Source organism: Brienomyrus brachyistius, chromosome 21 (assembly GCF_023856365.1).
Source record: "Brienomyrus brachyistius isolate T26 chromosome 21, BBRACH_0.4, whole genome shotgun sequence".
NCBI classification, from domain to species: domain Eukaryota; kingdom Metazoa; phylum Chordata; class Actinopteri; order Osteoglossiformes; family Mormyridae; genus Brienomyrus; species Brienomyrus brachyistius.
The window spans coordinates 9,429,266-9,457,111 of NC_064553.1; the positions used below are offsets into that span (position 1 = coordinate 9,429,266).

Here is a 27,846-nt window from a genome sequence, read left to right on the forward strand (position 1 = left end):
TATAATTCTATTTGTAGCCACATAACTGAAGGTATTATGAAAGTTGTATTTAGAGGATAATGTTTATAATACTAATCAACCAACATACATTTATTTTTATTTACCCAAATTAGGCCCCATACACAGCCGAATATTGTTTGTTTGAGATTTTATTTCTGCTGATGCAGGCCAGTATAAAAAGAATACAATATTCACATTAATGACATTAACTGCTTGTCTATGTCATAGAGAGGGCGCCATAAACAAGTAGTAAACAAAACTAGTAAACGGTGCTGTATCGCGGTTCAGGAACTGGGCTTCTGACCATAGAGTTCCAGGCAGGAGCCCCGCTGTTTGTGGGCAGGTCAATCGTAAACTCAGTCATATAAAATAATATCAGTTCTACAAGGAAAACAGTGAAGGGCAGTAAAATTGTCTAAACAAGAAACACGTGTTTGGTTTGTTTGATAGCTGCCGCAGTGGTAGTGAGGTGACCTGTGAGAATCTGAAAGCTAACAATTTAAGTATGCGTGCTGCACGATCATAACTAAAAACCACCAACCGTATGTTAATGGACAGAATAACAGCGATTAATAAATAGCTAACAGAGTCTACACCCTCATTAACATTAAATAATTTATAGCAAATATCTTGTTTAAAGAAGACAAAGACTGCATGAATGAGAGAAGGACATAGACTTTGCCTACAAGAGCTCGCAATTCCAGATGAACAACAGCAACACAAAAATACATAATACACTGAAAGTGACTGCAGATACACCATGGCCGTGCATCTCTTAGCACACAAAAGTACAGTTACTTTATACAATATTCAGCTACCGAAATGCACCGCTGTGTTTGAATTTCTGCTACTTTGATCCACTGCGAGATGCACATAAGCAACCTTCATGAGAGTAACATGTGGGATCTTGCTTCATAATAAAAGTCAGATGAGGCCATTTGGGCTCAGACAGGGTGAATGGGGAGCACTGGAAGCAGCACGGGGAACATCTGGAATGGATGGAGGAAAGTGTTACAAATATTAACCGACACAGCATTTACATTTCATACACTCAGCTTTGTTTGTCTCCAGAGTGATATGAAAGACCAGCATGACTATAAATGGATTACACCGGTTTAATAAACTTACATAAATAACAGCATAGCTACAGTTCACTTGGGTGGCATTTTATCTTGCAGCATTTTTATTTCATCTGGCATAACGAACTTCCAAAAGTTCCAAAATTTGATTCACAAAGCTCTAGATATTTTAAAGCAGTACAGAATGGCCTTCGTATGTAATCTCTTTCATATATATCCAGCTCTTCTGAATGAGGCGAAACAGGCTTCACAACACGCCCCTCCCAAAGCAGACCCAGAATGTCGATTCATTCATCTGGAGTGATATAATTGTCCGCAAGCATGCAGATAAGAGTTTGAAGCGATGAGTGCGACCCAGCTGGCTTTCAGCACATCAAGATTCAATTCATTACACTTCTGTGAAAATCACCACAGTTTAAACTTTCCAAGAATGAAGAAGTGAAGAAAAGATCAAAGGTCCATTTCATTCTTTGTTGATGAAATATGCACACCAGTATGCATGGACACCTTCCCAGTGCATGAGAGGACATGTGTTTGTGTGTGTGTGTGTGTGTAGGAACGGGCAGCTATACCTCATATGTGAATGTTGTCTAGCTGGGGGGTGCGAATGGTCTTCACCAGGGCCGGACCCCTGCCCCCTGATGAGCGTACCTGAATTTGCACCTTGTAAGCACTCTTAGGCCTTAGGTTCCCCACAGTTACAGAGTTCTGGTCCTGAAACACAGAAATGCTCCAGAGATTTGCTGCCATGTATCTGAGAGCTTGTTTGTAGGTGGTACTGGAGACAAGGTGGATGTGGGACTCACTGAGGCAAGGATCTGGGTTTGGGCATTCTGCGTGCCAGGTGTGGTGTCAGTACCACCACCCGACAACTGCACCAGAGAGAACTGGACTGTGGAGATGGGGCCCAGATCTGGGCCTGCCTGGGACCATCGCCAGCTGAACTCCCCCCGCAGTGAGCCGTTTACTGTCCAGAAGGTAGCGGCCAGCTTCTCCGGTCGCAGTAGCACCTTCTGGGCCAGCAGGTGGCACTCTGGGACAGGCCAGGCAGACATTGTTGGCATCCAGTGTCAATTACTGAGAAAGTTTCATGCAAGAGGTCTAATATAGAACGTGATGCATTACAGTTGATGGATAAAAAGTGTCAATCTCATCATTTCTGCATGTAACAATGTGATGAATTTTAATGTCTTTGGAGACGTTTACAGTATATACCTTAACCAGGGATCGTCAACCTGGCCGTACTCGGATAAACTATGCAGGCAATGTTTCTAAATGTGTGTGGTTAAAAACTGCATTTTGCTCACAGTGTCCATCAGAATTTACCATGGTGTTGACCGTTGGCCTTAACTAATTCAAATCACTTTACATGTCTGCTAAGTTTGCAAAAATAGTTTGTGCATCTCTGCTCTTGTGAAAGCTTTCAGAGATGTTGTGATGGAAAGTCTGGGCAGCACCTATCACACCCATCCCACCACTGTAACGTACTGGTTTCTGTAGGCTGTGTCTAGGAGGCCATGCTCAGATTAGATTAGATAAACTTCATCGATCCCAGATGGAAATTCTTCTGCATGCATCAGCAAGGCACACAGGGCAAACATACGTACAGTGCAAAACAAACAATGTGCAAACACAGTTATACGCAGAACAAAGACGTAAACGCAATGCAAACATACCCTGTCTAAGCTGCAAAGACCTCACTGCGTCACCCGTCAGTGTACTGCATGGTGGTGTCATCACCGAGGTCACAGCCTCTGACCTCTCACCCTGACCTGAGAGCTGCACCACTGCTACCCTGTACTTACAGCCGAAGAGCAGGTCAGTGATGACGTAATGCGTTCCCTGGTGGTAAAAAAAAAAATAGAAAACAGACAGAAACAGTCATGGATGCAGCAAAACCCGTTTCCAGAAGCTAAGAATGACAAACGCCACTTAACTGCATGTGTTTGGACTGTGGGAGGAAACCGCAGTACCCAGCAGAAACCCGCATAACATGGGGAGAACATGCAAATTCCACAGAAAGCGGGGGGAGAACTGGCCAAAAGTATTCAATTGTGTTATTAGTTAACTGATCAATATGGTAACACTTAAGGCCATGTTTTTAGCAATTTATAAACGCGTTCATAATGCATTATCATGCATTCATAAAGCATTATAAACATGGCTATAAATATCTATAAAAAGGCATAACACATTATAGTCATGTGTATTACGCATTATGAATGCTTTATGAAGCTCTCATCTATAATGCAGTATGGATACTATTATAATGCAGTTATAAATTATCCTTAATGCTTATACCGACCATCATAATGTATTTATAAATTGTTTATGATGCGTTTATAATGCTCTATGAATGAATCATAATGCATTATGACTGTGCTTATAAATTACTAAAAAGATACCCTCGAGTAAAGTGTTCCTATCAATATTTCCTCCATCAAGTTATACGAGTAAAAACAATCTAACATTGTCACTCTCGGGGTCAGTTTTGACTAGCTTTCTTGTGAAAGATTTTCTAAAGAAAATCCCAGTTCGCTAAATCCGGAAGGGTAATAAAATTGCTCATAGTGCACGACAACGTGAACGGATGAGGCGTACCGACACCGTAGCTGCCTTCTCTTTCCGGGTGACGTTGTGGGAGCACATGCCTGGGTGCCACCTCAGCAGGTAGGCAGCTGCTTCATTACTGCTTTCTATTTAAGACAAAATAGCTGAGAACCATGTCACATTTACAGCCCCCAGACAGCCACAGATATATATATATATGAAGCATTACTTGACTGACTCATTTTCGGACCGATGTGAACGGTTATCTGTAAAAACATCACACATGCTCTCCTCCACTCTGAATCAAGGCTTGAAGACAGCTTTGTTTCCACCTGTCTGTACCTACACACAGATAAACATGCCTTTCACATGCTCACGTCGCTGTTTTCATATTAATAAATCTGCCCGACTGCAGTTTTCATTCCAGCTCTGTAAGACAACAGCACATCAACAGTCGATATTTATGGTACTTCTGCGGTTTTAGGCTTAAGGTCGTGTAACAAACTCATTTCCTTCCAGCATGTTTTCAGCATGTTGCGCCAAAAGTGGTCGCGGTTATTTACACAGCCTCTGCTCTTGCCGCCTGTGTGTTTCTGCTAGTGTTTGGCTGGGCGAATGAGGGATCTCTGACAATAAAAGATTTTCAAAATACAACTCCTTGTTTCTCTGCAGGCCAAAAAATGTGATGCAGGAAATTAATGTATGTCTGAGAAACCACGCTTTCTTCATAGTTTCTGTCATGCTGAAGAATGACAGCGCAGAAGTGAAAATGATTTTAAAAAAAAAACAGACTTGTGGGAAGCAGTGTCGGAAAAAAATATGTTCTGATAAATGTGGAAGGGGGAATTACCACATCTTATCACTGGCTGCCTGTTTAACCCAGAAGTGATCAATAAAGCACCCAATGGGAAGTGGAGTAATCCCAGATCCCATGAGGTGAGAGCACATGGGAGTTTTACTTACACGAAAATGTTCTGAGGGCAGAAGGAAAAATTATGGTTTAGAGAGATAACCAATCAGATTGTGGAGGAGGTGGGACCAAAACATCTGATTAGTTGGTCCTGCCTCCTCTAGTTGCTTGGACCCATCTCCTCTACAATATGATTGGTTCTTGCTCTAAGTCAATCATTGTTGCTTCTGCCCTCAGAACATTTTCGTGTAAAAAAAAAAAAAAACAAGTGAGGTGCGAAGCTTCACCTCCCCCAATCCAGAGGTTCATATGAAGCCTTACTGAGACCTATCCTCCACCCCCACCTGTGCTCCCCAGGGACTTGCCTGAGTGGAGAGTCCTCCAGAAGACCTTGACCTGGAGCTGGTGACTGTGGTAGTAGGGGGCGGCGGCCTCCAGCCTGAGGGAGGGGCTGTGGGCGTGGTTGGAGGATGGTAGCTCATTGGTTGCCTGGCCAGTGGCCTTGTTGCGCCCAATAGGGGACTCTGTTGCTGGAGGCAAGGACATAAACAGCTTCCAGCTTGTTTATAGTTTAATAAGTAACATTTGTGCTTCAACAGCTACCTGAAGTGCGTAAGTATTTATTTTTGATAAGTTTATTTTTTTTGGTGAGTTGGTACTGGACTAACTTTATGGGAAAAATCATATACTAAGAATATTAATGCAGACTCTGAATATGTAGCTCAAGAAAGAGAGTATTGTGCTAACTAATGCAAAAATCATGAGTTCAAATCCCAGGCAGCTCATGTGACATTGTAGCCCTTCCCTGTACTGGAAGCTGCTTCTGATCAAAGTGTTAAACAAACGAGTGCTACAACTTAAAGTTGTCACTAATCCTGGTTGCAACTAAATGGACATTTACCTGAATGCAGGAAAAGAATGCAAGGCCATTATGAACGAGACAAAGCAGAGAGCGCAGTGTGACGTACTAGATACAGAGCAGCTGGAAAACAAAAAAAAACTATACAATTCACAACAATCAGCACTAAATTTAGCTCAGTCTCTCCAAAATTCAGGGCACAGTCACAGCCCAGGGAGGTCCCTGAGCTGGAAAATATGTGCATGGCAGCAATTTTCATACATTTATTTAGCAATTTATTCTCTTTCCTTAATAAGAAACAGAACTGACAAGAGCCCAAAACCCCCCCCACGCATAAAAGATTCTGGCATGGCTTGGAATGAATCAGATAGGAAAGGTTAACATAGAATGGATAAAGAATTTCATCGGGGGTTCCTCAGTGTCTCCTTTTGGAGGTGGAAGTTTAACTGAAACCAGTAAGCAGCTGGTCACTGGCTACATGTAGGAGACAAGAGGCAAGACTCTGGACAGAATATCCATTAATGTCTACCTGCAAAGAGAGACTGCTCACTGCATCACATAACACATTACTGTCTATCTGCAAAGAGAGACCGCTCACTGCATCACATGACACATTGCTGTCTACCTGTAAAGAGAGACTGCTCACTGCATCACATAACACATTACTTTCTATCTATAAAGAGAGACCGCTCACTGCATCATATAACACATTACTGTCTACCTGCAGAGAGACCGCTCACTGCATCACATAACACATTAATGTCTACCTGCAAAGAGAGACCGCTCACTGCATCACATAACACATTATTGTCTATCTCCAGAGACTGCTCACTGCATCACATAACACATTACTGTCTATCTGCAAAGAGAGACCGCTCACTGCATCACATAACACATAAATGTCTACCTACCAAGAAAGACCGCTCATTGCATCACATAACACAATACTGTTTACCTGTAAAGAGAGACCGCTCACTGCATTACATAACACATTACTGTCTATCCGCAAAGAGAGACCGCTCACTACAACATTAACGCATTACTTTCTACCTACAAAGAGAGACCGCTCACTGTTTAATTTCATATATTGTGTGCATATATATGTTTACTTGCAAAGTGACATGGCTTACCGTATCACTTAGCATCGCTTTGTTTTGTCAAACATGCTGCATCTTCACAGTAGTTTTGATTTCAGACTTTTAACCTTATTTTTATGTGTAGGCACATGCAGAAGGAGACTGTGCTGTGGTTCCTCTGGCCCTGGACAAGCACAGGCCAGCCAGAACCAAAGCTGAGAGATGGATGGAAAGTGAGAGCTTCACCTGCGGGCCCCGTGCTGAAGGTCAGCTGGGATTTGCCACTCCGCAGACGCTTCTGGCCCCAGTAGGCGAAGGCCTGCACCTGCGCTAGGTAGGCCGAATTTGGCTGCAGGCCCTGCAGCTCCAGCTCCCGCATGGCCTGTCGGGTGGCGCAGTGAGCAAAGCTCCAGTTAGACATTTTATGGGGGGTGTCCAGTGTCTACACCAGAGATGCCCAGTTCCAGTGCAGAAGGGCCAGTTTTCCCTGCTCGCATGCATCTAAATAATCTAACTACCAGGTTTAGTAGGTGAGTTTGAGCAGTTTCCAAAACTCATTGACTTAAAGTCAGGGTTCCTCAAGAACCAATACTAACTCTGTCCTTCATGTAAATCGATGAAGAATTTCTGTTAAATAGTGAAAACTCAGTAAATCCTCAGAAATTTTCTTGAAAATGTATCCCGTGGGCCCAGTTTTGGAAATTCACTTCAATTACTTGAAGCTTACTGAGGCGTAAGCGGTCAGTGTGACTCACTGGAAAGGACCATGTGTGTCCCTGCTGCGCCTGTCACATACCCCCTCGGTCACCCTCGTGTTCTCCCTCCTGTCCTGGCCGGTGGTGCGGACACCGAAGGCCCTCCATGACACTTTATAGTGGTGCACCTCCAGATCTTCTTCCTCGGGGGGGTCCCAGAGGAGCAGCATGCTCACTGTCCCGTCCGGTCGCTCCCTCACTGCCCCCTTCCGTAGGTTCCGGGGAGTCGCCGGGGGCAACGGTTCTGGAGCAAGATGGCAGAGGAATCTCCATAGTACCGCGCAACTGGTAGGGCGCTTACAAGGAAATGTTTATTTTAATACCGTGAGACCGTCATTCCCAGGTCATTAGCGGGTCATCATATGTTATGATGTCATGACCTAGTATAACCATGAGGAATAGGTATAAGCTAAAAGCTACGAGTGATATTCCAGAAACATGTTGTAGATTCTACTTCTATAATGTAACTACAGTGAAGATCCTGCAGCAATAATATGATCCAAGCCACATGTTTTATCTTCTGTGTATGTTGAAAAGGATATATAAAACTCCCACTACTCCACTCAGTTTTTTATTCCTTCACATAACCACTAAAGTTTTCTCATTCAGCTGCGTGTAACCACAACAACGTGCAGCATGTGACCTCCTAATGACATCAGCGTCGTGTCTAATACGAGAGCCTCACGATGAAGAGTTTTTCATACATCTGGTCAATATGTGTCTTTTCTGGCTGTTATTTTATAGGATCCTGTGCTTTGAACAAAAAAAAAATACAGACAAACCAGGGGAGGGGAGAGCTTCCTGAAAGATAATACCCTCTCTGGACAGCGAGATCACTCCACAGAACAGACGGGGAAACTGCGCCATGGGCCTGGGGGCCGTTGAGTCAAATCCGTTGGTGGAAATGAGAGCCAAGGGTCCACACCAGCTGCCTGCCCCCTTATGCCCATTCCCTAAACCAGTGCTTTACAATACGGTCCTTGGGGACAGCCCACATTTTTGCTCCCTCCGGTAGAGAGCTAGGAGGGAGCAAAAATGTGGACTCTCTGGCAGGGAGCTTGGAGGGTGCAAAAATGTGGACTGTCTGGCAGGGAGCAAAAATGTGGACTCTCTGGCAGGGAGCTTGGAGGGCGCAAAAATGTGAACCGGCTGGGGGTCCCCGAGGACCAGATTGGGAAACACTGACCTGAACAACTCCACGTTACACATTTGGAGCTGTCGACAAGTTAATGCTTCTTTCAGGGACGGTCACCGTTCCAAGGCCTGAGGGAAGAACCTTCTATGACTGGTCTCTTTATAAATTAAACTTGCCAGGAGGCAGAAAGCAAAAGACCTGTTAAATAAACCACGTCTCTGATGTGCCACAGCAGTTAAACAGTTTATGACTATTGTGGATTTAAGGTCTCAGTGTTAATTTAAAATATTTTACAATGTTCCACATCCCAAACTTCCGAAGAGCTGCTAGCTGGAGTTATTCCGGTTGAAGTAGGCCAACCTTTTTCAATTTTTTTAAAACAAAAAAACTGTCAACAGCCAAATTAAGGAGTCGGCTGTCAAACGTTTGAAAGGTTCACACTTCAGCAGTTGTGTGAAAATCCTCCCTGCCCTCATTTGGTGTCCAAGATGAAAGAACCTGGGCTTGATTAGAGGGACCCGAAGGCCGGCGACTCCGTGGACGAATGAAAAGGACAGTAGAGCGTTGTAGGGGAGCCGGGAAATAAGAAACCTGCTCCTCGGACATCTGACTCATCTCCACAAAAGGAAAAACCACCAGATGCTGTGTCTTTTCACCTTTCCTTTGACGGATGTGGAAAAAATAATCTGAACGAAATGCTTTGCTCTTATGAGTTTGAGAGCAACAAAATAAAAGATGAAAAGGAAAAATATTCTCGCAAATATGTTTTCCATTGCTGCCATTTCTGTCCATGATGTCTATATTCAAGATGTCTGCAAATAATTACATTCTGTGTTCCTTTTGTGATGGTAGAGCGGGAAGTGGGGGCAGGAATGGCAGTGGGGGGGGGGCGCAGCGTCTTTGTGGCCACAAGCTGCATGAACCACGTCCTCCAATAACGCGGCGTGAACTGATATAATTCAGTTGTCTTTGGTCCGTAAACCTGGGTGAACCAATTCAGCAAATTACATCTCTCTGGGGGAGAGGTCAGGGGAGGTATTCAGGGGGCTGTGGTTGCATCTCGCACGTGTTTACTGGGATGGGAGGGGGCAGAGGGTGACCCTGAGCGGCGGCACATGCTGCGTCACATCTCACTTTCACCATTGACGGGAGGCTGTGTGAAGCTCTCTGTGAACGTTAGTGACAACACTAACTAGGCCCCCCTGAAAATCACAAAATGTATAATTATCTGTGATGGACCGCCATCCCATCCAGAGCATAGCTCTGTGCTCTAGGAGAGTCTCTATGATGTCCATCTACTGCCTAATCAGCTATAAGGCAGATGAATCATCCAATTAAATAATTATACCTTAGTCATTATCCACTAATTTATGCATTCTTTGCCAGGGAGAGGTGGAAGCACACATCAGTGTATCACAGGAACAGACAGATTTCCCAGAACAGTTTTAGTTCAAATACAAGAACTCGTGGCCATATGTGGAGAACATTCTCGAGTGGATTTGAGGAAGCACTTCTTTACACGGTGTGTAGTTAGAGTATGGAATAATCTCCCTGTTAGTGCAATTAGGGCTTATTAATTTAGAGGGACAAGCTAAAACCCTGGGTTCCTTTAAATCAGAGTTAGATAAGATTTTCACAACTCTGAGCTATTAGTTGAGTTCTCCCCAAACGAGCTTGATGGGCCGAATAGCATCTTCTAGATGTTCTAGATGTTCTAGCAGACCCAGAAAAAACCAACCCTGCAGCTCACGAGTTACCCATGAATGACACCTTGAGGGTCTCGCAGTTTAGTGATCAATTTGTGAGCAGAGCGGGGAGGTGAGGGAGGTGAGGGAGGTGAGGGAGGTGAGGGAGGTGAGGGAGGTGAGGTCCCGACTTGTCAGTGAGGCTGTTTTAACTGACAGCTCAATGAGCCAGTGTCAGCCAGGTGCAGCTGTGGCTTAGTCCGGGATTATTGTGGGCGTGGCCTTACCTCGCGAGGACAGGAAGTGCCGACTGGGGGCGGTGAAGCCGCGGGTGCCCTGGCTGTTGACCGCGCTCACCCTGAACTGGTACCATCTGTGGGGCCGCACGTCCTTCAGCGTCACCCGCTGGCCCATAGTCTGCAGGGTCAAGGATGGGGGTGGGATAGGAAAACAAGCTCTAATATTCATTCACCTGCTCAGGGCACATAATGGCTGCCTGAATGAAACCTGCATGGGTCCGCGGCAGCTCAGCAAAACTCTGACCTGCCAGCCTCGATCCATCAACCTACGTGGACTGGCCATTGCCATTGGAAATTTCCCGTGGGCTGATCTAATGGGGGCCGCTCGGCAGTACAAATTATCAAATTGGGGCTGCTTCACAGTAAATTCCCAAGATGCTAGATTTTGCCAGTCTGCCCCCGGCTTTAGGCGTCCAACTACAGATTACCATTCTCCATTACCGGATACAGATTACCATTCTCCATTACCGGATACAGATTACCATTCTCCATTACCGGATACAGATTACCGTTCTCCATCACCGGATACAGATTACCGTTCTCCATTACCAGATACAGATTACCGTTCATTTACTTTTTATTATATATTTACAGTAGCAGATGTCATTATCAAAAGTGATGTCCAGTTGGGATAACTAGTTCCCGGAGCAAATGGCGCTTTGCTCAAGGGAGCAATGGTGAAATCACTCTGCCGCCTGTGGTATTTGAACCAGCAACCTTCCGATCACAGCTGCCTATTCCACTGAGCCACAGTTTGTCCCCACTGCCTATACAGTTAGCGGTCAGGGTTAAATGAACCGCAGAACCACAGTGCTGAGTGGTGGTGAATCACGACAGCAGACGACCCCGTGTGGGGAGAGGGGCCTCACCCCCCCTCCCCCTTTACGGGAACCCCGCCATTTTCACCCCACTGGTCAGAAATAGGGGCTGCCATGACTCCGCAGCTGGGGAACCAGCTCTTGGCACAGAAAACGGGTCGTGCAGGCGGCTGTAATTATGGGACTGCGGGTGATTGCTTCCAGACCCCGGCCGGTGAGAGCGGCGGGACCAGTGATCAAGGGGAAAAGCGAAAAGGCTCCCCGGGACAGCCGAAAAGGGGAGCCCCTCTCCCCTCGAATTAGCTAGCAAATTACCTCCTTCATGTTTATTAAGTTTGTCTTAAGTCAGTCTCACTGAACCAACCACAGGCTATAGGTTACAGAAGTTAACGTTCCCGCCGTAGCTTGTGAGGAGCACGCACATGAATTTAAAGGAGTAATATCTCTCGGGAGAATCTTTATGCCATTACTGCAAGGGATCGGCCTCTCTCACCATGGCGACGGTCTGCCAGCGGGTGGCGTCATCCTCGCTGGGGTGGATGCCCTGATTCCAGCGCCTCTGCAGGACATAAAGCACTGGCTCCATGGAAACATTGAACCTGGACGTCCACAGCACCTCCAGCCGGCCCCGTGAGTCTTCCAGAAAGGTCATGTCCCGCCGGGGACGCAACGGGACACCTGTCAGCCAGGAGACGGTCGAAAGCAAAACCATGCTGTAAGCCGCTCGTGTCCATCAAAACCACAGAAAATCATCTGCAGAGGTTTTATGGCTTGTTAACAGATATCACAGATTTGGCCAGTGCCATATGCCAGTGCAAAAATAATCTATCAGCAGCGACTGAAAGGCTCAGGCTGTATTGACGGATATTCCGTATCTGTCCATTTAGTTTCCATTATTTTCACTGGAATTCCAGCATTGTGAATGTAACATTCAGACAAACAAAACGTCTCAGAGCATGGAGAAGCTTAGCCGCGATGAGTCAGTTTGCATTTCTCATTGTGTAGCTTCTTGGGTTGAATATAAACAAATCCTCAAAATTTATATATCAATTTACGTTATAAAAATGCAACATATCAACTGTATGGGCCTTTGCATGGCATTGGCCATATGCATTTTAAAGACAGATGGATGGATGGATGGAACACAATTTTTGCACGTTAGTCTTTGAATCGTGTCAGGCTGTACTGCATCCGAATCGTACACACTGGAAACACTTCTTTCCATCTTTACAACCCCCCGCACCCACCCCCACTAGGTTTGAAATGTGGAGAAACCAGAAGCGGTCGGGCCGATATTCAGGTTCAGTCTCACGGTCTGGGAAGCTTCCGGCAGCAGCTGATTTTGGAGAGGAAGCTGGAGCGAAAGGCCCCTCCAGCACGTGGACGGCTCACCCTTGTAGAGGTCCGCCGGCGCCTGGCAGGTGTGTCCGCAGTCATTGGGACAGCATTTCCGGTGGGCGGGGCAGTCGCGGTCCACGCTGCAGCTTTCCACGCATGCGGCGGCGAAGCCCGAGGCCCTCTGCGGGGGGGGGCAATTCCCCTGCTTGTGCGCTTGCAGGGATAGCAGGAACGCCCAGCTGGCTGCGCATTCATGATGTTTCTGTTAGGGTGACAGCAAGGCATTCTGGGTAACCAGGTACTGACTCCAATCAAAAGTTAACATTCACTTTTTTGCCCTTTTTCATTTTGAGAAATATTCTGAATCACTCACTTACGCAGGTATTTCTCAAGCCCAGGCTTTATTTCATCATAACTACTTTTAAATTAGCTTTTAATGAGTTATTGGAAGAATCAATTTATTCAAATCACACAGCCTGCTGTAAATGAGCTCACTGTAATTTAAACTAAACTAGTGCTCATCAGTAATACCTGTACTGCTAAAAATCTATAACAACTGCTACTGGTGGGTTTGTACAAACGAAACATTGTCTTTATTTGGCCAACGAAATACATTCCATTAGAACTAATACTGAATTTAGATCATGCGCAAACGAAATAATTCAGCTGTCAGTAATGATTTCGGGAAACAGGGTCCTGTGAGTTTTAATAAGCTACATTTTTTTGAAAGAGAAACATCCTGTTTACTGAACACTTACAGCGAGACTCCGGATTATTCCTTGGCTACGGCAAATCTGGGAAACAAATGACTGAAAATTACAGCATGTCTTCATTTCCTGCATTTGGCGCTGAGCGTTGAGTGAATTCATTCAATCAACAGTTCAGTAAGGGCTAATTAATTTAGAGGAACAAAAATTACTTCCAAGGAAGTCTCGAACTGAGAAACCTCTGGATGTAGCATGAGCTTTTATCGGAGATCTCTGAGTCACGCACCTTTCTCAGTGGTCCAGCATCAAGGGCTGACTGACAACAGTTGAGTCTCAGACCAGACCCTTAGCCTACAGGCAATCTGCTCCTTTGCCTCATTACAGAGCAGAATGGCAGTGATATTCCCCAGATGGCATCAAAAATAACAAAGCGTGGCCACACGTTGTGAGCAGAGTTGGTCTAGTTGGAGCTTCTAGAATCCCTTCAAGTGTTAAATATCCCGATTCATTACTGTGGCCGCTGCCTTTCAGATTTCATGTAAACAAAAGGGTCCCTTCGTTTGAACAGCCACAGAGGAATAAACAGAATGACTTTCATCCGCTGTTAGTAATGCTGACATGCTGTGATTACACATTAGCTTATTCATCATCCGAGTCAAAGACAATTCACGTTCCAGTCTTACAGACTGCGAGTGCAGCCACTGACGGTGTTTCGGTGACGTCTATAGACGTCCAATTTTCCTTTTATCAGCAGACCACCCATTTTCCATTTCTAATTAGAAATAACCAAAAATAATATGTTGACTTCATTTGATCATCCGAACAGGTTTACAATGAAATGACAAAATGCAGATATTTTTATGTGGTAGGGAACTTTATCCCACCTACTATTACAAGTGTGGCCATTTCCTTGATCAAGTCTCCCCATCCACCCCAAAGACTCTTTTTTTTTGTTGTATTATTTTTGTTGGAAGAGCTCATTGCCTCTTTACATTAATATTTCAACATTTTTGATTGGGCTAAACTTCGCTGTAATAAAAATACTTGCAGCAATGTTTTCCTTGGTCCACAGCGGGTGTCTTAATTAGGATCAACAGCCTGATAGGATCTTTTTGTCCTTGGCTTTACAGCCTTCGACTGGTCCAGGATCAACCCAAAGTTAACTCCCCCCATCACCACGGACCCCCAAGTTAAACTTACTTCACATCCTTTCGGAGATGGGCTTTTCTTGGCTTCCCACAATTCTTTGCATGGCTGCAAGCACTATGGGCAAAAAAAAAAACACACACTGAAACATAAGAAACACTTCGAAGATGACCTAAGATAATCAGAAGTTCCTGGAAGTTCCCGGAACATGTCAAACGTTAGAAGTGTTAATATGGATGCTGTCGGTCCTTTAGGCCCCTCATCATCTCCCAGCACAGACCCCACACCCCAGTCAAACTCCAAAAGAGCTTAGCTGCATGACGGCGTTAGGGCTGTACAGCCTGAACTGCACACACGGCAGCAACCACCTACGGTTAAGCTCATATCCTTTTGGGCAGTAAAATAGATGGACCTGCTGTCAGATCAGAAGAAGACAGTAGCTCCACCCACACCAGGAAGCCTAGCAGCTACCTCACATGACACACCTATGGTACCAGACTACAATATGTTTGCTCGCTTTGCGTGACAAAAACAAAGGACTCTACTGAGCTGTTGAGTCCACCACATCTGCATGAGGTTCAAGGGCGCCCGGGATTTACAGAAGCATGTTGTTTCAGTCGTGTTGTTTTTTTTCTCTCCGTTTTCGTTAAATCAATTCTAAATTGCCCGTTGCCTTTCACAATGAGCTGGAAAATTAGGCAAAAGAAAACCTGAGAATTCACGCAAACAAGAAATTAAGGAAACGAAGACGGGAGAGCAAGTAGTTTTTATGGCGGGCTGACGACGCCGCTGAGAAAGCCTTGCTGCAAGGAACTGCAAGTACGGTGCCATCTTATCGCGCTGCCCTCAACATGGCAACCCGACCATGCTCTTCGGGCCTCAACATGGCAACCCGACCCTGTACTTGGCCGTGACCTTCAGCTGACAGCAACGTGTCAGCATTTATCAAACATGCCTCTCTCTCCGATCGCCTTTTTACTCCCCATCCATAGTGGGGCGGCGTATATAAATTTCTCTCAAATGAGCCAGGAAACATCTGTTATGTGTTAATAGGAAACATCTTTCCAACATCTGCCAACATCTATTACACTTACAGCCTCATATCTGAGCGTCCTGGTGCCCCGTCTGTGGCGGGAAAGTGACGGACTGTGGCTTTCTGTCGTTACGGAAACATAACGTGATCGCTACGTTTTGCCTGTAGATGCTTCATGCGGAAGACTGTATCACAACAAATGAAGGCTCAAGTTCCTCCACTGCGGATTTGCTGTAAACCTCAGTGGAGCCTGATATATGCCTCCTTGCAAAGACCAGCTGGGGAACATTCTTAGGCCATGTACCCTTGTTTCTAAAAAGAAAATTTAAGGAAGGTAGGTGACACGTTTACAATAAGTATCTATCCAATTTCAACAGCCACTTATCTAGTCTGGAAGGCAGCGATCTAGGGTGTTAAGCATGGGGCACGAGGCACGAGGAAGGAGGCACGGTAAACGCCAGCCAGAACAACTCAGTCACCAATTAACCCATCATGTGGAAAAAAAACTATGGAAGAATTGTGGTGAAACTCGAAACTCAGAAGCAGTGACGTAAGAATATTACTCAGTGAAACAATCTGCTGCCCTCTTTAGGGACATGATCGGGATATATACGAGGAACCGAACAAATGGAGGTTGAAAATGTACAATTAAACCGGTTTGATAAAGGTGAATAGGGAGGTGGACTCTGTGAGTGAGTGTGTGTGTCTGTGTGTGTGTGTGTGTGTGTGTGTGTGTGACAGAGAAGCATTTTTACAACCAACAGTCTTGGACGTTCCTGTTTAATTAAACTGGCTAGTGTCCTGCAGAAGATGTGTTACTGGCTGTTAACATTCCACTTCACCGATATGTTTTTAATGGAAGAAGAATTTCGAGATTACTAAAAACCAATGAACAACTGTTATATAAAACTTAGTATTATATAATTTAAATATACAAAGTAATAGAAAGACCTAACAACATTTAAAGGTCAAAGACCTAGTAAGGAGTAGGTGCACCCTTTGTCTTTAAAAGAACTCCTTCTCTGAATGCTATCACACTAAACTAACTAATGGGATATCGGGCCATTCTTCAAGAAGACTCAAGTTCTTTGAGGATGGAAGCAGGTAGAATTCAACTTCACACTCTGAGCTCCAGAACTTGCCATAAACATTCAGTGTTTCCATGCAGCAGTTGGGGAGAACAACTGACCTCATTTTCTTTGGTCAATATAATTATTCAAATCCATCACTGAACCTAATGACTGCCATAAAACTGCCCATATCATCATCATCATCATCATCATCATCATCACCATCATCATCACCATCATCATCATCATCATCATCATCACCATCATCATCACCATCATCATCATCACCATCATCATCATCATCATCATCACCATCATCATCACCATCATCATCATCGTCATCACCATCATCGTCATCATCATCATCACCATCATCATCACCATCATCATCATCACCATCATCATCACCATCATCATCACCATCATCATCATCGTCATCATCATCATCATTATCATCATCACCATCGTCATCACCACCATCATCATCATCACCATCGTCATCATCATCACCATCACCATCACCATCATCATCATCATCATCACCATCGTCATCACCATCATCATCGTCATCATCATCATGCCAACAGACATTGTCAGTTTAGGCATCCATTGGCTTTTCCCAAACACATACCCTCCAGATGCAGGTAGAAGGTGAAATGTGACCACATAACTTTTTCTGTTGTTCATAATCATTTTTCATTGCTGTCCAGCAAAAAAGCAACTTTGTGATGCTCAGATGAGATGCTGATTCTGGGTCCTTAAATCCACGTTGCTGAGCTTCAACTTGTTACTACTGTTCTTCTTTGCCAGTATAGTTTGTCTATATTTGATATACATTGTCATAAGTTTTGAGTTGACTCCCCTGGACACTATATCTGTGCTGGTAATTGAAATTGAATTCCTTCTAAGGTAAAGTCGTTTTGCTCGCAATGTTTCCCTTATTTTGTCTACCTCTCATATATGTTTTACAGCTCAGATACGAAGTTCACTTCCAGTAAGACTGAAATAACATGGAAAGTGTTTTTAACCACTGAAACATGTGAAGTCTCTCTGGCAGCTTTGCAAGGTTGTACTGGCTCCTGTTCAATGTCAGAGGTCATGTGTTCTGTGGATTAATAAAATCCGGTAACGTAAAACCATATTTGGCTCCGGTGAAGCTGGATCATCGCAACAACTTGCACTTCCTGTTTGACTCCCCTTGAGCTGCTCATAAATGGCCTGTCTGGAATATTCTTGTTTGGGATAACGGGAACCATGAGAATGACAAGTCTGGGATCTCTGGCTTTGGGCTTAGAGGTTCGAGGAAGTGACCCGGAGAACTCAAAGAATTACATCAGGAATTACAGCACTGAAGGAAGCTGGGTGCATTCTACAGTATGCTTACTAAAAACACCCAAGCTATCTCTCCATGAGCCCTTTAAATCAGCAGATCCTCCGCGATAACAAAACAGTATAAAAGCAAAAATAAAGGCGTTTTCACATTTTAAAATTCCAAGATGGACTTCAAGAAGAATGTCCTGCAAATCGTTCCAATATTTGTCTTTACGCAGTTGCCGAGTTTTTCGTTTTTATTTTGTAATCATCTTGTTAACATGCTAATTTGTTTTTCCGCTCATTCTCCCAAGATCGTGGTACACGATCCAAGGAGCACACAGGATGTACTGTAGGATGCCTGTGGTCCCCCAGTAAGGACCTAATGCAGTCATCTAAGCACAGTCTGTATCCTCCTACATCTTTTCAGTATCCCAGTGCTCTTCCCAGTCATTTTAGTTTCACAGAAATGTATTATGGATAGGCCTGTGCCAGCAGGCCTGCCTTCAGAACCTCTGAATGTCTGTCTTCACCTTCATGCCATTGGTACAGAAACAGGTGTTGGGGTGAAGATGTTGGGGGGGGGGGGGGGGTTCGGGGCACAGCAATTGTGCTCTTTGGCAGCACTCAGTACTCGTATTTAAAATTCCAGCCAGCCAATGTAATGATATGGAGTCTCGGATATATTTCATGTTTCATGCAGGCAGGATGCACCAAGACACTACTGGAATTCCGTCTTCAATGCTTTCAGTAATGTCTCCAATTCAGGCACAGAGTGTAGCTGGAGATGAAGTCGATGCAAACATCTCCTCTGAAAGGAGCTTCACTCATGAGGTCAAACTTCACATTTCACTCTTATCAGCAACGTACCATTTCGCTGAGGTGCTACAGTGATGCTCCAAGCCCACAAGCCCCACAGACAGCCTGACCAAGGTCTGAACCCTCTGCTACGTGCAGCTGAATTTGTTTATCCCGCCCATGCTTGTTTAGCAGACATAAACATCCACCATTCTGCTTCTCTCCTTGTTTGGGAGGTCTTCCTCCTTCTGCGAGACTTCAGATGCAACAGGCTGCCCCTGTGGCCAGGGGCCGATGCAGCCAGATGGACGCAGGATGATCTCACAGGTGGCCATGCCTTAGACTTTTCATCCAATATGGAGGAAAATATACCTTGAATTGGACTGCTGGTCACCCAATAGGAGGAAAGAAAACGGCTGGAAATGGAATGCTGCTATCCAATAGGAGAAAAGAAAACAGCATGAAATGGAGTGTTGGTTATCCAATAGGAGAAAAGAGACCAGCTGGAAATGGAATGCTGCTATCCAATAGGAGAAAATAAAATGGCTAGAAATGGAATGTTGGCTATCCAATAGGAGAAAAGAGAACAGCTGTAAATGGAATGCTGGTTATCCAACCAAGGCTAACAATACAACTGGAACTGCAATTCCCGTTATCCAAAAAAGTTTTCCGTGCCCATCCCGCACAGCACACCGGTGTGTGACTGATCCCGATTCCATTTCATTAGCATTTTAGGGATTCTTCCGGTGCTGCACCGGACACTCGGTGATAGAGAGGCGTTTATTGTAGCTGAGAGGGTGACCTGGTGGATCAGGCCCGACGATGTGGACCCACAGCACCTGGGCTTCTGCAGGCCACTCCTACTGCGGAGTTCTGCCAAAACGTCCATGGAATTTATTGTCAGTAGGCCGCTGATTTATGATCGGCGTTTCCTCTACTGTGCCAGGTGTGTTTATATCCTGTACACGAGTGGACAATTTGGCAGGACGGATTGGGCGCCCTGATTTACAGAGCTTGTCACACTGATTTTTGTGAATTGAAATCTCTCCCCTGCAAAGGAGCCCAAGTATAGGATCATTTCCTTCATTGTATCCCTCTATTAGTGCTGCCTCTGAGCGCTCCAGGCCAGTCAATGTGGAGCCCTAATTCCTCATCGTTTATGAGATATATGTCCATATGTTAGCCATATGACTGCCTGGCTGGGTGCATGACTGTGTATATTTACAGATGGCAGCATGTGGTAGAATCACCTGTGTAATGAATGCTAAGAATGTGGTTCAAGACAAGTACGATAAAAAAAAACACCCACCCAAATAAATCACCGCCACTGAAACATACCACAGGCTAAAAAGTTGATAAATCTTATTTAAAAAATAAATAAAAGAATGATTCGTGCCATTATAGGAAAACACATAACGTTTCTACAGGGTTGGTGCTCATTTGCTTAGTATTTCAGTTTTTTTGTTTTTCAGAATCCTGCTTTTCCATGATTTTATATTGCGCACAGAAAAAAAAACAGTGATCTGTGGAACTGTGAAAATGTAAAAAAATGCAGTAACATTCATTCGCTACCTATAGTACGTAACGATAAAAGAATTTACCTCAGAATCACAGGTTAGACCTGATGCCTCTCAAAGCCTAAACGGCTTCAAATGCCTCAGATGAATTTGTCACAATAAAGATTTTATAAGCTGCTAAAGGTTAAAGGCAGCGTTTCATCCAACCAGGACTCAGAACCAGCACCAGCATCTTCACAGGATCCGCGCCAAGGCGGGTCCGATATCCATGTACATTAACTCACATGCGTGATCCGAGTCCAGCAACAACTGCTGAACCGTCTCTTTTAACAGTGACGAATTGCACTCTGTGGTGAGACACAAGCAATAAGAGTAAGAACTATTGAATGGGAAGGCTATAAAAACATTCCCTTTCATTTCGATGGGACCATTTTTATAGCCTTCCCAAGGGGACCCTGGTGAATAGACTTGGAAACAACACTACGAAAAAAAAAAGCTTGTTAAAAAGAAGAAGTGAATGAGTGGGAATGGCCCAAGTTTTCCATTATACAGAAACCTCCACTAAAGTGAAATGTCCCTCATTTCGCTGTGGCCGACTGCCCCTTGGGCCGATATCCCAGGTAGCAATGAAAACTGTGGTTTAATTCACAGATTTCTTCAATACCTTCCACACTTCCATTGTGCCAGTGTGTTAATGTTGAGGTCGACTAATATTGCTGCATGTAATTACTTATATCTCAGTTTTCTCTCTTTGCGCAGCTTGGCACTAAGGGAGGCCTAGTTAAGTAGTAAAAAACCACATGCAGGTTTTCTTGGAGATGGTGAAATGGGGACAAATGTTGTATCAATAAAAGCTGAGCTAAGTTCCCTTATCCTAGTGGAGAGGCCTACTGTTAGGCCTGGTGCAGCCTGAAGTCACCAGTGCTATACGCAGTGATCGCTCTGCTCACTGGGGTGCTCTGTTCTGCCATTAGCTCAATGGCCAGCCGGCAGATCAAAAGTCAAAGCCTCTTCAAGTCACTTCAAGGACAGAGAGCAGCTGGTATGGGCCAGGCAAAGGCAAAGGCAGTCAGCTCAATGGCTCGCCAGTGGGTCAAAGGTCCAGGCCCGTTTTTGAAGGGTAGCAGGCAGCTGGTCTGGTCCTGACAAAGGCAAAGCCAGTCAGCTCAATGGCTGGCCGGTGGGTCAAAGGTCAAAGCCCATCGCTTGACGGACAGAGGGCAGCTGGTATGGCAAAGGCGATGCCAATCAGGGCTTGTGAACGTCGAAGCGCCGAGCAGAATAAAGTGAGGGGAGTTGGAGTAGGCGAATCGGTTAAGGGGCTAGACGAAAATCGTTTCTGCTTCAGGCACTACGAAGGAGCCTGCTGGCAAATCTCCTAAACCACCCTGAACAGGAAGAACACTAGTGTCTTGTAAGAACATCAAGGTGCTCCTGTTGAGTCCGAATATCAGAGCCATACCGCAAAGGTTGTGCTCTAGTTCCTCTTCAAGTAGGAGATTCAGGATAACTAAGGCCTCCAACTTCCCATGGGAAAGACCAGAGACCTTGTCTCCTTCTGCTACACGTCCCTGATCGCTGTGCCAAGTTTATGAGCTAAATGAGTATATGAGCACAGGGTCTAAGCTGCCCATGGACGGTACGGCGAGATTTTAAAAGCAATTTTTCGGCATGGTGCCCAAAGAGGGCAGTATAACGGCGGTAAACTGTAAACAATGAATTAACATGCAGTCAAAACGAACATTTTTAATCTACCTCTTGATGTGGCTTTTAAGGAGCGATTGATTTCTGGAAGCTTTGAGGAACGCGCTTCCATCCAGGATGATGTTAAATAGATGTTGTTATTTTTACGAGAAACACTCTGTGTACTTTACTTGCTATTGAGGGGAGAGCAGGAGGACAGCGTCCATCTGAAAGCTGTTAGGGCAGCTGGTGAGGCCCACGTAGGATATATAACCTTCACGCAGGAAAGCTGTACCTTTCGGAGATATGTTAACCTCCCCCATCACAGAAGCCAAGAAGGGAGCAAGGCAGCCTAAAAAAAATATTCTTAATTACCTTTTAAAGAGCCAACAGTGTTTCCTAGGATAACTAATGAGCTATTATTGCACTGTATGGCGTAATTAGTCTTCTTGTGGCAAATATCACCTGCACCTCATAAGGTCTTGCAAACAGTGAAGGAGAAAAGGAGTGACAGAACATCCAACCTCGTATGCCATCCGGTCTGGACACCCACATCCTCGAGGTCCGCCTAAGCTGACCCAGTAATCCTGTGGTTCTGATGTCTCTCCGAAAGCACGTTCACGACCGACGGTTCAGCACCGCAACGGCCTGGTGTGTTCAGCACGTCCGACCACTCGCTTCCCGAAATTCTGCTTTTATTGCCCCTTAAGATGACCAATTACGAAAAGCCGACCTGCATATTCTCACGTACCTCGTAAAAGTGCTCGAAGAGCAAACACACGGGGTCTAAACTGCCCGTCAACGGTACGACGATTTTAAAAGCTGTTTTTTGGCGTGGCGCCCAAAGAGGGCCGTTTGATGTGTGGAGAAAAAAGAAACAACCCAGGTCCATTTGTAAAAAAAAAATACTACATAAAAAAAACATTTAACAGTTAAATTTAATGGTGGCAGTAATTATGTACCAAAACACATTACCATGAGACCATATCCACAGGGAAAACAAGGCCTAACAATGCAACAAAAGTTTCCTAAAATTTGTCGTGCTAACCTGGCAACGTAATACAAAATGAAAGCATTTCACGGAATGAATGGAAGACGAATGAGGAGCGATGAGGGGCGACGACTGACTCACCTGGAAGCACCTCCTGTGTTTTTCGCACCAGTCCAGCACATCATCAGTCTGCCAGAGAACAGACAAGAATGAACAAAACAAGCCTAATTGGCCATCGCCATTTCCACAGTTACTGCGGTCGTCCCCAGCAGAACAGCCAAGCGGACGTCCAAATAAAGCACACATCCATTTACACATATAATTACCAGGTTGATTTCACGAATATTGCATATTATATACAACCCAGAGCACATATACATGTATATATACTGTGTTCTTGAGCTGGTGTAGCAGGTTCCCTAAGAAGAATAAGTTATGAATCTTTGAAATAATTAATTTTATTATTTAAAAACACATTCTCTCTCTTGGGAAAAATTCTCCATTATAATGCTTCAAAATGTATCATTTTCATACCTCCTCAGATTTCTTTGCCACCAGCTTCCATTGCTGTACACCTAAACATATGATCTATACCGGGGGGGGGGCAATCTTATCCAGAAACAGCCGCTGTTTTTGCTGCAACTCCCTAATTAGATTACTAATTAGGAGACTGATTGGCTGAGTCCTCATACCTGGGTTTGAACAACTGACCTAAAGGTCATCCCAGAAACCTGCATACATACCGGCCCTTTGTGGAGAAGATCGCTGATCCATGTACAAACGGTATACGTACAGCTTTACACAGGGTTACAGTAGCTGTGCTATTGGCCGACACCTCCAGGGTTGAAGGTTTGAATCCAACCTCTGTGTCTGTAAATTTGCATATTCTCTTGGTGTCAAGGTGCGTTCCACTGATTACTCCAGATTCTTTCCACAGTCATACAGGTGCATGTATGTGCCCTGTGATGGCCTGGCATCCCATCCAGGGTGTAACCCAACCTTGTGCCCTCTGCTGCCTGGGATGGGTTCAACGCCGCCCCCCCCAAACCCGGACTATGATAAGTAGATTTAAGATGGATGGATTTACAACAATAGACAAAAGGCAAAGAACCGCTGAGACAGAAAAACCGAAATGCTCATAATGATAATTCTACAAGCCTGTGCCATACAATGAAAAACACCAATTAAAAAAAATTACAGGGACTGGGTAGTGTATGAACTTTAAGCTGCCATAAATGCACCCAAACACACCCTTTTGTGAAGCCAATAGTTATGTGGAGCAGACTCATCTAATGCCACTGCGTGCCAAATGAGGTCTAAATCAGTAGAGGTGGAGGGCCGGTCCTAGGGGACCCCAGACAGTCCGTGTTTTTGCTCCCTCCCAGCTCCCAGGACGAGCAAAAACGTGTACGAGGACCGGGCTGAGAAACGTTGCTCAAAATGATGCAATACAGCCTGAGAACAGGATGAGCTGTTTTGCATGAAGGGATGTCAGATTCTAGCCAACACCTAAATAACCACAAGGTGCTAACAAAACTCTCCCCCGAAGATATTCACCATGGGAAAGTGCATTACAAAAATGATCAGATAAGTAAAGGATCGACCTTTAGTTACTTCGGTCAAGGAATCCCTCCATGGTGTTTGTCTCACAGGCCATCATTTGGCTGTGCATTAACGTATGATAAGTCATTTTTCCAGCACATCTGCTTGTCACCTCAAGCCCATAAATGACAATGACATAAATCGAATGCCTTGACTTCAGGTTAATACCGTTAATAGTAACTCTAAGCAGGTATTAGCAGTTTTACTCTGACAGCTACCTCAGTCAATTAATGATTAGGCCTGACATTAATCCTGATAAAATGGTAAAAGGTCTACGGGGCACCAGAATCTCTTAGTCACAGCCCTGCTGACCCAATAGGTTTGCTTATTTCTGCCTAATGAAGGAAGGAAGGAGCTTGTCCAAATTAATTGTACATTTATAATGATATCAAAACAAAAACAACTGAAGACTCAGATATTTCAGCCAAATATGCTTCATTTATATTTGATGAAAAATACTAGTACTGTTTGTCTCTGAAATAACCCATCATTTCAATTATTCAAAGATTAGTAATGCAATGAATGTCCGATCTAGGCAATCTTTCATGTATTTTATAGAAACCACCTGAAACCAACCAAAACACAATTGGAATTTACTGTCAGTTTTTGTTTAATGGCTGATTCATGATTCATGTCCACTTGACAAACCATTTAATCGAGGCTGGTACATTATGGAGATAAACGGTGGGTCACCACCGAAAGCAGAAAAAGCTGGCGGCAACTAAGCATGCGGTGGTTGGAAGACATCTAAATGGCCTTAGCCTGCTAACGGAGGTGGGGCTAGGAGTATGTAAACAGGCTTCTGCAATGACATGTAGAAGAAGCCTTATTAGGTGTCCGAATTTTTCAATATGGTCCTTTGATGGGCACGGAAAGGGTAAAGATTTATCACTTTCTGCATGGAACATCCGGACAGTTGATGACAGCCAGGCTCCTGAGAGAAGCTCTATGCACAGACTGAAACCTTCACGATCAGAGAGCCAGGGGTGCATATATCGCGAGGTCCTGAAGCGACTCTGAAGTCGTCCACATGCTGCTAAAGGAGACAGATCAAAGGTTTAACAATGGAGGTAGTGCTTCCAAAACTCCACAGTCCCCCAAGACACGTCACCTTTGAGCACTTCTGTGTTCGTGAGAGCCTTTCACCACGTCACAGCCCCAAAAATGCCATAATGAGGTTTTATCACCTGCCTACACCATCCCACTCAAAGCTTGTTATGAAAGCAAAGGACAGCTTTTCATAGGGTAGTGGCCAATTAGTGTAATTTGTGGTAACCCTATAACTTGTTTAACGTACATTTCCACATCATGGTCCCCGATTTAATTGACTGCCTGTTTCGGTAACTAAAACATTTATTGCAATGAAAAACATCCTTTTCCAGTGAGGCTTGACTGTAGAATTCATGACCAAACAAAATGTCTAAGTCATGGTGTATTTATTGTAGCGTGGATTCTTCAAAATGATCTGTGTATGCTGGGAATCACATTTTGTTAGTGCCTGTCTTCTTTTGAACATCTGTGTGTGGTGTTTCTACTGTGCACTACAACTCAATACACGACTCAAATTTAATTACGTAAGCATTTCAGCCCTTAGATGCAGTACAGTCATTTATGTTATAATGCAAAAGATACACTAGATTTCATGTTATGTAAATGCATAAAATAAAAATGACACACCACACGGAAAAACAGAGTTGTTGTTAGACCAGTCTAAACATAACGAAACCATTAACCACTGCATTAAAAAATCTTTGTATTATTAAGCCGTTTTTCTTTTGAGTATTAGAGGCTTGCTTTTTGACACCTGATTTCTACGCGGAACCTTGCGTTATGGCGTCACTCTGCGATGTGATATGTAAAATTGTAAAGGGAACGAACCAATGAAAGATTTGCATTAAAGTGTCGTAATTCCCCAACCTACCAATTGCGTTTGAGGAAATTCGCGTTCTAGTAGCACGTGTTATTGCAGTGCAGACACTACAAACCAAAGTAATGGATTCTTTCGAGCTTGTCTATGATTCTTTCATCCGTAACTGGTAGACTACATGTACAGGCAGCAAAAAATTGCATAATAGTACCGACTACGCCAGCATTCAGTTGTAAGTATTATGCAAATACAGTGAATGAAATTGAACAATATAATGCAACAAAATTACGTCTCCTATGCAGATTTATATCAGTAACATCGAATATACAACTTACAGTCACAACACAATTATTTATCCAAAGCAAGATTAGCAACTATGTACGTGTAGTTGACAACATGGACAATCTGTAAGTGTTTTACTTGAATCAACAGCTTCGTCAAGATAACTAGTTTAGAGTAATGGAACAAGCAGGTCGGACGGGAGACTTGTAAAATAAAGGTTTTCCTCCACGAGCAACTCACTTGTAATCTCTGAGTCCAACAGCAGCCACATACCGAATATAAGACATTTCTCACTGTTATGGACTCAACAGACGCAGGAAAAGCAAGTCAACAGGCAAGCTTTCAAAAGCCACATAGGTTCAAGTAATACTAGATTAATTAGTGAACTTTCACAAGGCAAGGAAACAGGCTATACTCCGAAACACAAGAAGTAAAGATACAACTTTTGAGAAACCACCGTTACACATAGACAGCAGCCTATGTGAAGCTGACGGCCAGATGCGTTACTGACATCAGCCCCAAGCAGCAGCATCACCCGCAGTCTGAAAGCTATTCATACGCATATCGGTGCTGCTTTAGCGAAGGGACATTCTAATTAGAGTATCACGGATCCAGAAGAGTAACAAAATATATTTAACGTAAAGTATATTTTAATCGGCACGACATTCTAAATAATTTTCAACTAGTTTATATGTGTTTACTTAAAGCAACACTCTTGAAGTGAAATTGAGAATAAAATTAAATGTTAAAGTCACATCTTCATTAATAAAAAAAAAAATCATTAGCTATTCCATCAACATTGCATAGGATACTTAACATTCTTTTGGCCCTCTCTACTGGCGATAGCTTTCACTTTCAAATTACATTAATTACGTGAGCTGGTGCGCACATTTAAACGTAGTTTGTTAAAATAAAAATTATGAAATGCACAGTTAAAATTAAATAAGCATAATGAACTTCACCTGAAGGTGTCTGAAATAGGCAGCGAGCTGCGTTATGTGTAGAGCGAGGCAACGCGACGCGCATCTTGCGCCGTTAATCTTTATGGGCGCATCTGCGTCCGCGTCCGCAGCCTTAGGTCTCCGCGCCACTGCGGACCCAAGCGCGCACCATACGACCAACAGGCTCATCGCATCCATTCCGCGTTTAGCGCCGGCGGGATTCTTATTCCCCGGTTTCTTCAGCGCTTTTCTCTATGTAGCACCCCGAAATTTTCTTTACAATCCGGTTTGCGAGCTGCAAATCTATATGCACCATGAACGGCTCCCCCGGACACTCCCATTACGCCTCCTCACCAGTTTCTACAAAGCAGGCACTTGGCGGAGCATCCATCAT

General features: G+C 44.3%; 1 protein-coding gene and 1 long non-coding RNA gene across 2 annotated transcripts; one reads left to right on the plus strand and one right to left on the minus strand.

Annotated features, from left to right (window-relative positions):
* Positions 1–133: 133 nt before the first annotated feature.
* On the minus strand, positions 134–27,772 carry LOC125717070 (anosmin-1-like). Its single transcript, XM_048990022.1, has 14 exons — positions 27,474–27,772; positions 22,902–22,949; positions 14,412–14,474; positions 12,559–12,766; positions 11,660–11,844; positions 10,337–10,466; positions 7,271–7,473; positions 6,721–6,856; positions 4,905–5,069; positions 3,681–3,775; positions 2,756–2,921; positions 1,886–2,112; positions 1,652–1,793; positions 134–989 (listed from the first exon to the last, which is right to left on the minus strand). Exons 1-13 carry the CDS (start codon positions 27,648–27,650, stop codon positions 1,653–1,655), a joined length of 1,944 nt encoding a protein of 647 aa, XP_048845979.1. The 5' UTR covers positions 27,651–27,772; the 3' UTR covers positions 134–989; position 1,652.
* On the plus strand, positions 5,042–9,205 carry LOC125717071 (uncharacterized). Its single transcript, XR_007384470.1, has 4 exons — positions 5,042–5,151; positions 6,620–6,808; positions 7,445–7,517; positions 7,974–9,205. It is a non-coding gene; the product is annotated as an uncharacterized LOC125717071 (long non-coding RNA).
* Positions 27,773–27,846: the final 74 nt, after the last annotated feature.

Excerpts from the sequence above, each read along its gene's own strand:
- LOC125717070 (XM_048990022.1), bottom strand. The coding sequence starts at position 27,650 with ATGGATGCGATGAGCCTGTTGGTCGTATGGTGCGCGCTTGGGTCCGCA. Across the intron at positions 22,950-27,473 it reads CCTATTTCAGACACCTTCAG|ACTGATGATGTGCTGGACTG; the intron begins GTGAAGTTCATT and ends GTTCTCTGGCAG. Across the intron at positions 3,776-4,904 it reads CTGGAGGACTCTCCACTCAG|AAAGCAGTAATGAAGCAGCT; the intron begins GCAAGTCCCTGG and ends TGTCTTAAATAG.